The 11,681-nt window shown below is 41.9% G+C and overlaps 1 protein-coding gene across 3 annotated transcripts in view; it reads right to left on the bottom strand.

Annotated features, from left to right (window-relative positions):
• Positions 1-4,139: 4,139 nt before the first annotated feature.
• The window catches only part of SLF2 (SMC5-SMC6 complex localization factor 2), a 53,055-nt gene continuing 45,513 nt past the window's right edge, over positions 4,140-11,681 (bottom strand). For all 3 annotated transcript variants that reach the window (XM_039465263.2, XM_074382757.1, XM_039465264.2), the window contains exons 19-20: positions 10,719-10,787; positions 4,140-7,770 (exon numbers count right to left, since the gene is read on the bottom strand). In XM_039465263.2, the coding sequence (XP_039321197.1) occupies positions 7,735-7,770; positions 10,719-10,787 (105 nt within the window). In that variant the 3' untranslated portion in view covers positions 4,140-7,734. The remainder of the gene's footprint in view (positions 7,771-10,718; positions 10,788-11,681) is intronic.

The raw sequence follows: 11,681 nt of genomic DNA, 5'->3' as shown, positions 1-11,681 counted from the left end.
AAGCTCACAGTTTGGCACTGAATCATATACAATCTTGTAGTTTGGATGGCTGTGACTACAGACTGCTAGACAGCAGGGCCCACATCACAGTTCCACCTCCCCCAACACTCTGCAAATAGGATGTGTGTGGCAGGGAGAGGGAAGGTAGCTGGGGAGAAACACAATAAAAAGTGCATATACACTTTTACAAAGAATATCCTGCTTCATTTTTTAATTTGTACCCTTATCCCATCCTGAGGAATTAATGGCCCCATTTTATGGATGGGGAAACAGGCTCTAAGACATTACGTAACTTGGCTTGAAATTCATTCTCGTGTTTACAGAGAGGACAATCAAGACGGGAAAAGTCTGGGAAGGAGGAAGCAGGTTAAGCCTGAAGGGGAAATACCACTGGCAAAGATAGTAATGTTCAAGCTTGTGCACAGGCTTGTGTTGGGGCACTAGGGAAGCGGCATGGAAGAGGGTAGTGAGTTTGATTTGATGAAACGGGAGGGTTCCAAGTGGGAAACAAAAGGGAAAAGTGAGCTAGTAGTTTGAAAAAGACCACAGAAGAAAATCCTGAGAGTTGATGGATTGAGTAAGGAAGTCTGAGCTGGGAAGACCAGTAAAGGCAGGGCTAAGAAAGAGGAATCTGGAGTTCTTATCAGAAAGTGGGTTGGTGGTAACAGCGGAGGCGGGGCAGGAAGACTGCTAGCCTGTCAGTAGCAGATAGGAGAAGCAATTAAACTGGAGGGGCCCAGGTGACCCACCCGCCTCAGCCTCCCAAAGTGCTGGGATTACAGGTGCCCTTTCTTGACTTCAGCCTAGGGAATGGTTAGCACAGCTTCCCAAATGTCCACAGAACCTGCAGTGCTGACTTCAGATACCTCTGGAGGTGGGAACTAAGCCAATTTGGTAGGTTCAGTATCTCACTCACTTTATGAGCCAAACTTTGCTCCTCTGAGGTGCTGATGGCAAACTCAGACATTGTTAAATGAGCAAAATGTGTGATTTCAACTATCACTGGGCAGTTACTACAGTACTTTTGATACCAGACCACCAATCCATTTCCTTCTGCTATCCTCCCAGTGAAATCTCTGAACCTAATGAGAGTATGAGATGTAAAGGCAATTAATGGAGCTGTCTATAGGAAGCCCTTTTGATTGACAGTACATCTCTCTGCAAATTCACCTGATAAACTATGAACAGGGGGATACTGACAGTGGAAATCAAATAAAGAAATTAATACTAAGCCAGCCATAAATTTGCACCCTGGGACACAGGCAGGTCATTCTTTGAACAGGCCGTTACTCATCCATAAAATCACTACCCTGGCTGCTTCACAGGGTGGCTGTGAGAGGATCCCATTTGGAAACCTTCTAGAGAACTTTATACACACAGAAATGTATGGGGTTTGTTTTTGCTAGGCTATTTTTCCCAACTTTGCTGTAAGAAAGTGACTGAGGGTAGTGCTGGCTGATTCTCAGCCACCTACACAACAGACTTTGCACAGAACAGTTACTCACTGTAGTAGGGATCCTAGGTGAAGGGGGTGGGTATGAATTCCTGAAACTGGAGCAGGTTCCCGGACGCATGAGAACTGTGGCCTAGTCAAACTGTCCTGCTTCCAGTTCAGTGTGGCAGCATTTCTGTTCCTGCTTCTCCATCTCCATCTCTGGTTTGCCCAGCACTTTTCCTTTAGGTATTGTGATCTTTATTTTGGCCACATATACAGCTGAGGTGCTTCTTCTATAGGGGCTGTCACCAGTGAAACAACGCAGAAGTCTCACAGTTCCACTGTGCCTCAGAAGCCTGTTTTGCCTGTTACATTTTCCTCCCAGCCTGTCGTCTTGGAGTCAGACCCAAAGCTGGGCCTTCTGGTTTGCCCTCTTCTGGCTTCAGCCTAGGGAATGGTTAGCAAGGGAAAGGAAGTGTCAGGACATTTCTACAAATGCTGGAAAACCACCACTCATCACCAATTTCTCAGCTTTAGCATGCTGGCTTTTAAAAAGTTAAAAAAAAAATTATTATTTTTTTTGAGACAGAGTTTCGTTCTTGTTGCCCAGGCTGAAGTGCAATGGTGCAATTATGGCTCGCCACAACCTCCATCTCCTGGGTTCAAGCAATTCTCCTGCCTCAGCCTCCCGAGTAGCTGAGATTACAGGCATGCACCACCACGCCCAGCTGATTTTGTATTTTTAGTAGAGACGGGCTTTTTCCATGTTGGTCAGGCTGGTCTCGAACTCCCAGACTCAGGTGATCTGCCCACCTCAGCCTCCCAAAGTGCTGGGATTACACGTGTGAGCCACCATGCCCAGCCTGAAAATTTTAATTTAAAAGAAAAAAAATCAGCAGAGACAGCTGGACAGAGAAGCCTCTGGAGCTCCGTGTCCAAAGGAATAGGGCACACTTACAACTATAATTTTTGGAGATCTGGTTTGCTCAGGTGTCAGTACACCCTGAGGTGTCTGCTTAAGATCAATTCTGTCACCAGAGAAAAGCCTCAAGTTAGAGCATTTGTTGAGTTCTTGCTCTATGCCAGGCACTGTACTAAGCACTTTTTGTGCACTGCTTAGTCCTCCAAAACCCTGAGATAGACACCGTTATTACTTCTTTTTTTTTTTTTTTGAGACAGAGTTTCGCTTTTGTTACCCAGGCTGGAGTGCAGTGGCACGATCTCTGCTCACCGCAACTTCCGGCTCCTGGGTTCAGGCAATTCTCCTGCCTCAGCCTCCTGAGTAGCTGGGATTACAGGCACGCGCCATCATGCCCAGCTAATTTTTGTATTTTAGTAGAGACGGGGTTTCACCATGTTGACCAGGATGGTCTCGATCTCTTGACCTCGTGATCCACCCACCTCGGCCTCCCAAAGTGCTGGGATTACAGGCTTGAGCCACCGCGCCCGGCCCTATTACTTCTTTTAACAGATGAGGAAACAGGCTAAGCCAGTTTAAGTAATTTGCCAGAGATCAAAAGGCTAGTGTGGTGAATTGGGGATCTGAGATCAGGCCTTGGGGCAAGGTCAAGGCCCTTAACTTGCGTAAGGTTGTGCTGCCTGCCATCTAGTACTTATTGCAATGTCTGCTTCTGCCTGGATTGTCATCCCCTCATCCCTCTGCCCCACTGTCAGAGAAAAATGTTCCCACTGAGTCTCTTTATAGCCATCCTGTCAGAAAGGACAAAAAAATACTGGCATGGTTTTGGAACTCAAGTCCTCTGAATAAGCCTAGGCCTTCTGAGTTCAAAAGTTTCTCCTATGAGGTGTCAACCTCTGCCTCCCAAGTTGGCACATCCAGAACTGTGTCAGCCTGGCAGGTTGGAGGTGATCTCAAGCCCTGCTTTTACATTGTACAGCTTCCTCTTTCTTGGTCCTGGGCTTAAGAACAAGGGAGTCAGAGGCCGGGCGCGGTGGCTGACGCCTGTAATCCCAGCACTTTGGGAGGCCGAGGCAGGTGGATCATGAGGTCAAGAGATTGAGACCATCCTGGCCAATATGGTGAAACCCCATCGCTACTAAAAATACGAAAATTAGCCGGGTATGGTGGCGCATGCCTGTAGTGCCAGCTACTCAGGCAGCTGAGGCAGGAGAATCACTTGAACCTAGAGGCAGAGGATGCAGTGGGCTGAGATTGTACCACTGCACTCCAGCCTGGCAACAGAGCGAGACTCCATTTAAAAAACAAAACAAAACAAAACAAGGGAGTCAGGTTAAAGGTATTTGTTTCTAATAATCTTTGCCCAAGAACAGAAAGTATTTTAACCTGTATACCAGGAGGTAAGATTCATGTTAGCTCTGTGTCGTTCACCACCAAATCCTTACTGAATTCTAAAAAGAGTGCCTAGCATGTAGCTGAGACTCAATTAACTGTGAGAATGAATGAATGAATAGTGGAACGAGCATACTGAATGAGGTAAGAACGAGATAACTGAATTCCTAATTGCAAAGTATACAGCAATTAACTGGGTTATATAAAAGTGAACTGTGTACAATGGTGGCTTTATGTTTTCTAGAAATAGGAGACATCAAGCTAAAACACTGGAAAATCCAAAGCAAGAGGAAGAAATGTTTAAAAACCAGGGGGTTGGGGTGGTGCGAGGGAACAGGGCATTCCAGATAACTTAGCCTCCCCAACTCCCAAACAAATACCACCAAACACACGTTCAAACTGAGAAAAAGCAGTTTTAATAGCACACACACGTATTCATAGGAATTTAACAAGATGTAGTATAAAAATCTTTAAAAAAATAAAAGGAAAGAAAACAAAATCTGTATTTTACTGCCTAAGAGCTGGTGGATTAATAACTGGCTGACAGGACTGCCCAGGGAAAACAAATGCACAGATAATGAGGTACGCCGACACTGTTCAGGAGTAAGGAATGCCCACAGATCACGCTAGCTGCTCCACACGCCCAGCCACCTGTACCCTACTCTTGCCTCCTTAGAGACAAGGCACCACAGTCATCCCCTATTTCTCCAACTTCGTAGCTTGTTTAAGGGGCTACCTCTTAAAATTTTTATTTTTCATTGAAAAATTATCCTTGGCTTAAAGACGCCACACATTATTACTGGCCAGTCCCCACCAATTATATTTGTTTTGATAACAATAAAAATGCAAATACTCCAACTAAGTCTGGATGATAACACACCATTTTCTATCTTTTACGTTTGAGCAGATTTTTGTGAAGTTGAAAGCAGGCTACTAGTTGCGCTTCAAAGCGGAAACAAAATGCCAGCCTTCCAAAAGGTGACAAAGGCACCACTGCCATTAGGAGATAGAAAATGTACAAATGTTGTTACTTTACGGCTACGTCGATGCGTTTTGTGCATGGAGAGCCTCTTCACTTAATGTGATAAAACTAGTAGAACTATATTTTCAGATAATAAGAAAAGCAGTTAGAAAAGACAGTTACACACAAAAGCATAAACACTTACAAGTACCTTAATGTGCAGCTTGCAAGATAGGTAATAAGTTTGCCATACATATCCAGAAAATTAGACAAGGTGATTTTTGGCACAGTAATATTGCCAAACACACCACCACTCAGTGCAAGCTTTGTTTGCCAAGTCCCCAAAGTGGCCTGACATTCTCTGTGCAATGAGCATTTCTCCCTCTCTACCACCCCATTCACTGGGCAATAGCAGCAGGAGGGAGACAAAGCATGGGGACTCGAGGGAGAAGAAAAATACTTGATTTGGAAGAAAAATCATGGGCTACTTGTGCTAAAAGAGAGTTACAAAACTTTCATGAGAACCCAAATGCAAATACTGACTGGACTATGACCTGGAGTCTGAATACCTCTACCAGAGTCATAAATATAAAGGCCTAAACTCACATCTGGCCATTTATTTTAAAGGGACAATTAAGTATTTTTTCTAAAGGAGAAATACAATTACAAATAGATATATATTTTTTTCTTATTGGAACTGTTAAATAAAAATGTATCAAAGTGGTTTTAAATTTGATGGGCAGTTATCTGTTGAAACTGCAATACAAAAGGGCCATTTAAAAAAAAAACACCTGAATAACCCATTTGTCCCCCCATCAATGTACACAATTAGAAAATATTTACACACTGTAAATTACAAGCAATATAAGCAGTATTTTATACTTTGAGATTTTGTACACTTTACACAATGCAAAATGAGAAAAATATGAACACGTATAAAATTACACACGAATAATGTATCTACAAAGGATTAAATTACAGAATGAAAGCCCGCATTGTTGGGCAGATAGATGCCAGAGTTTCAAGCTTCCGTCAAATATAACTCTTTGTATCTATCTCTTTAACCATAAATGGCATTTTGTAACAATACCCTTTAGAGGTAGCATCAAGATAATAAGATTCTCACCAGTAAACAACACAGAATAAAACTTTTGTTGGTCTGACTCTTGGAGCCTCAATCAGTCTAGGTTCTTGGAAACTGGATTTACTTAAGTCTTCCCTATAAAATCTCTGACTGCCCAATGCTTGACATGAGCTCAAAAGTTACTGATGCTATTTTAAATGACAAATTTAAGACAAAATGCTTTTGACTCCTAAGCCTCAATTTAGAGGTAGAAAGTTATTTTCTTCCCTCTCAAACGACAAACATCAAGTCCAGTTTCCGTTCCCTTCCATCAACCTTTCCTCCCACAACTGCAGACACTAGAGCACTCAGGAGAACAGGTCACTCAAGCCAACACCGAAAGAACAACAAAAAAAGTTGGTATTCTTTCAGGAAACAAGCCCTCCTAAAACGGACAACTAGTCAATAAAATAATTTTTTTTAATTGGCTAGTAAGAGTTCGTCACTACCCCTGGGCTAAAACCAGCATGTGCACTTCCACTAACCCTCTACCATTCAAACCAAAGGATGGCTTTCCAGTGTTTTAAGAATTTAAAGCAGCTGTGGTTTTGAAGTGCAACAATTTCAAGATACAAGCATGTGCACGCGCGCGCGCACACACACACGCACACACACACGCACGCACACACACACACAGACACAGTGTCCCAAAGAATGAATGAACACCATTCAGGTCTCTGCCAAAGTTACATACTCGTGGAAACAAGGTTGTTGGAAACTTGTCCAGATCTTTAGGCTTTTACAACATGGACTTCTGTAATATGGTTACCAAGAGCCAGCATTCTAAGATTTAGCCAAGATTCTAAGATTTAAACAGTATTTAAAATATATGCATTTAAAAGAAATCCAGAACAAACTACATATGAATGTTCTGGCATAAAAACAGAGCCACGACCTTATAGCTTACTCTTCCCCTTAAGGGGATTGGACAACATCAAACGTGTTTCTCAACTGTTTGTTAAATGTATTTTATTTTATTTTATTTATTTATTTTTTTTTTGAGACGGAGTTTCGCTCTTGTTGCCCAGGCTGGAGTGCAATGGCGCGATCTCGGCTCACCGCAACCTCCGCCTCCTGGGTTCAGGCAATTCTCCTGCCTCAGCCTCCTGAGTAGCTGGCATTACAGGCACGCGCCACCATGCCCAGCTAATTTTTAGTATTTTTAGTAGAGACGGGGTTTCACCATGTTGACCAGGATGGTCTCGATCTCTTGACCTCGTGATCCACCCGCCTCGGCCTCCCAAAGTGCTGGGATTATAGGCTTGAGCCACCACGCCCGGCTAAATGTATTTTAAAAACACATTTATAATCTTGAGTAATGAAGGAAAACGCATGGACTGAAACCTCCCTGTGGTTTATAAAAGTTACAGAAGAGATTTATGCTTTTTTTTTTTTTTTTTTTTTTTTTTTACTAAACTCAATTTTAAGCTTTCCCTTTGTGTCCTAAAATAACCAAGAGGGAAAATGAAACCCAACTGGAACTTGGTCTTGATTTCCATGTCCAACTTCTCAAGCTGGTCCAAGCTCTTTCTTATATATTTCCTGTGATTATGCAAGTGACAAAAATACTATCTAAAAAAGATAACTGGCTTATAATTTAATAAGAGGAGTTACTGGGGCAGTTTAGACATGTGACTATTAGCTGCTTCTACCCCTCCCCTGTTTTATTAAGAGTCTGCTCTTTTAAAAGGTCAGTTGCCTTAACAATTAAGCAGATCACATTTCATATCTGCTTCGGAAATGGCAATTTCTTCATTACCAGCTTCATACTAGATATTCAAGTGGCATATTTGCTGTATATTTTCTTGGCATTCCATTGGATTCTGTAATAACTCTTTCTACTCCTCTAAGGAAGGCTCTTACTGAATTTCTCTTGGTTGATATTTTTTGCTGCTGTACTCCTATTAAGAATCTGGTACCCAGAAGTCATGAAGCTGCCCCTAAAAAAGGGAAGGAGAAAAGAGAGGGTAAAGGAAAATTTAATTAGATTATGGACTAATCCTTATAAAACTACTAATCATCAGACAATGGATTTTGACAAGACAAGTAATAAAATCTTTATACTGATTTCTCTGAAAATTTATGGTAATCAGATTCAAATTTCACATTCAGTGGTCAAACCAGAAAAAAACAGTATAAAGTAAGTGCAGGATGTTTTTCCCACCACTGCACAAATGGAGGGACTTAGTTAAGCAGATTAAGTAATGTTAAGCTGCTTAGTATAGTTTTGCTATTAAATTATTTTCTGTGGTTTGTTTTTTTTGAGATGGCGTTTTGCTCTTGTCGCCCAGGCTGGAGTGCAATGGCAAGATCTTGGCTCACTGCAACCTTCGCCTCCCAGGTTCAAGCAATTCTCCTGCCTCAGCCTCCTGAGTAGCTGGGACAACAGGTGTGAGCCACCATGTCCAGCTAATTTTTGTATTTTTAGTAGAGACGGGGTTTCACCATGTTGACCAGGACGGTCTCAATCTCTTGACGTCGTGATCTGCCCTTCGCAGCCTTGCAAAATGCTGGGATCATAAGTGTGAGCCACCACACCCAGCCCTATTTTCTGTTTTAATATCATGTCAGTACATGACAACCATTAAAATAAAATCTATTAAGGTTAGAAACAAATACAAAAACAACAAAACATAAGTTTAAGATTTCTCAAAAACTTCAAATAGCGAGATTGCTTTATCTAGTTAATATTCAGTGTTCCTGTTTTTTTTGATATAAAATATAAGCAACTTCTAGGCCCTGGCTACTCAAAGGTTAGTCCCCTGGACCAGTAGCATTGGCATTAATTGGAGAACTTGTTAGAAGTACAGAATATCTCAGTTCTCACTCCAGATCTATGAGTCAGAATCCATATTTCAGCAAATTCCTAGTTGATTCTTTTTTTTTTTTTGAGACGGAGTTTCGCTCTTGTTACCCAGGCTGGAGTGCAATGGCGCGACCTCGGCTCACCGCAACCTCCGCCTCCTGGGTTCAGGCAATTCTCCTGCCTCAGCCTCCTGAGTAGCTGGGATTACAGGCACGCGCCACCACGCCCAGCTGATTTTTTTGTATTTTTAGTAGAGACGGGGTTTCACCATGTTGACCGGATGGTCTCGATCTCTCGACCTCGTGATCCACCCGCCTTGGCCTCCCAAAGTGCTGGGATTACAGGCTTGAGCCACCGCGCCCGGCCCCTAGTTGATTCTTATGTGCATTTGAGAAGCATCATTTTAGACAAGTCTATACCAGTTATTCTATAAACAAGCAGGCTAGCACACTTACTAGCAGGTGTTAAAAAAAGAATGTCCCTCTTAGGCAAAGATTCCTTAGATATATCATCAAAAAAAAAGTGACAAATATGTACATATAAAAAATAAAGGCCGGGCGCGGTGGCTCAAGCCTGTAATCCCAGCACTTTGGGAGGCCGAGGCGGGTGGATCACGAGGTCGAGAGATCGAGACCATCCTGGTCAACATGGTGAAACCCCGTCTCTACTAAAGGTGCAAAAAATTAGCTGGGCATGGTGGCGTGTGCCTGTAATCCCAGCTACTTAGGAGGCTGAGGCAGGAGAATTGCCTGAGCCCAGGAGGCGGAGGTTGCGGTGAGCCGAGATCGCGCCATTGCACTCCAGCCTGGGTAACAAGAGCGAAACTCCGTCTCAAAAAAAAAAAAAAGAAAAAAAAAAAAAAAAAAAAAAAAAAATAAAGGAAAGGCAACATGCAGAATGGAAGAAAATATTTACAAATTTATCTCTCTAATAAGGGATTTGTATCCAGAATACATGGAGAATTCATACAACTCAATAATAGAAAGATAAATAACTCAATTCAAAAATAGGCTTTTTGAAATGAAGTATGGGATGAAAAAAACGGGCAAGGGATCTTAATAGACATTTCTGCAAAAAAGCTATACAAATGACCAATAGGTGCATGAAAAGATTAGGGAAATGCAAACTAAAACCACAGCGAGATTCTGCTTCCCTACTCCCTACTATGGCTTTAGTAAAAACAAGTGTTGGTGAGAATATGGAGAAATTAGAAACCTCATACATTCTGGTGGGAATATAAAATGATGCAGTCACTTTGGAAAACAGTCTGGTAGTTTCTTAAAACACTTAACATAGAATTACCATATGGCTCAGCAATTCGACTTCCTTTTCAAATGTTTCATTTGAGAACATATATTCACATAAAAACTTGCATACAAATGTTTGTGGAAACATTATTTGTAATAGCCAGAATGTGAAAACAATACAAATGTCTAATAAGTGGATAAATAAATGTGATATATCTAAACAGTGGAAAATTATTTGGCAATAGAAGGGATATACATGCTATAACATGGATTCACTTATCATTACATTAACTGAAAGCAGCCAATTACAAAAGACTACATAGTATATCTCATTTACGGATGTCCAGAATAGAGAAATCTATACTGACAGAAAGTAGATCAGTGTTTGCCTAGGGCTTGGGAGGAGTCAGAAGGGGAATCAAGGTAGTAGGGGAAAGGGGAATGACTGCCAATGGGTATGGGATTTCTTTTTAGGGTGGCAAAAACGTTCTAAAATTAGACTGTGGTGATGGTATTCACTCTGTGAATGTATTAAAAACCACTGTACACGTCAAGTGGGTAAAATGTATGGTATGTGAATTCGATCTTAACAGATCTGTCTTAAAAATGCTCTTCACTGAATAAACTCTACTTGATGCAATGTAATATTTTTAAATGGGCTGAACCACTTCTGGAAATAATGAATATAAAGCAAACAAAAACTCAGCATTTTCAGTTTATCTTAAGATAACTAGAAGCAAGTACAGTGTTTTACTCTACTTTCTTTCAAACTGTATGAAAAGTATCATTTAGCAAAACTGTTAAGATTAAGTGAAACTAAATAATAAAACGACACCTGAGTAGGCCGACAGTTCTGGATTATTTCCTGCCATTTTCCATGTATCCTGGCGACCAAGTCTTTCACCTGTAAAAATATTAAATAGGGAAAAAGGGATCAGATCAAAACATCCTCACCTACAATCAGCTTAACACTACACAAAAGATCTGACAGCTGCATCAGGCCCACACTCAACAACTCAATTTGATTTCTGTCAACAAAGAGAAAATAAACTACTCATCTTTTGGAGGACCTTTCAAATCATAGCAATTAATAAGATTTTCCTTTATCACCGAAATCTAAACTATTGACTACTTAGGATTTAATTTTCCTATTAAAGGTCATCCAGATAAACACATTCTCTGCCTTCAGAGGAACTCAACTTTAACTTGCTGGCTTCTCAACACCCAGAAAGAGAAGCTGAAGGGTGGTCTGTGTCAACAGGGCCCAAGGCTTTGGCTGTTCCCTGCCTTCCCTTCCCAGCTTCCATTTGAAAGAATAAAGGCCATTAAAAAAATGTTTACTTGGCTGGGCACAGTGGCTCACGCCTGTAATTCCAGCACTTTGGGAGGCTGAGGCAGGTGGATCACCTGAGGTAGGGAGTTTGAGACCAGCCTAACCAACAAGCAGAAACCCTGTTTCTACTAAAAATACAAAATTAGCTGGGCGTAGTGGCAGGCGCCTGTGATTTCAGCTACTAGGAAGGTTGAGGCACGAGAGTCGCTTGAACCTGGGAGGTGGAGGTTGCAGTGAGCCGAAATTGCGCCATCACACTCCAGCCTGGGCAACAAGAGCGAAACTCCGTCTCAAAAAAATTAAAATTAGCTGGGCGCGGTGGCTCAAGCCTGTAATCCCAGCACTTTGGGAGGCCGAGGCGGGTGGATCACGAGGTCGAGAGATCGAGACCATGCTGGTCAACATGGTGAAACCCCGTCTCTACTAAAAATACAAAAAAAACTAGCTGGGCGTGGTGGCGCGTGC

The sequence above is a fragment of the Saimiri boliviensis genome, chromosome 12 (genome assembly GCF_048565385.1).
Source record: "Saimiri boliviensis isolate mSaiBol1 chromosome 12, mSaiBol1.pri, whole genome shotgun sequence".
Lineage (NCBI taxonomy): Eukaryota > Metazoa > Chordata > Mammalia > Primates > Cebidae > Saimiri > Saimiri boliviensis.
Note: the sequence above shows the minus strand (reverse complement) of the source record. Positions and strands in the feature narration are given on the sequence as shown.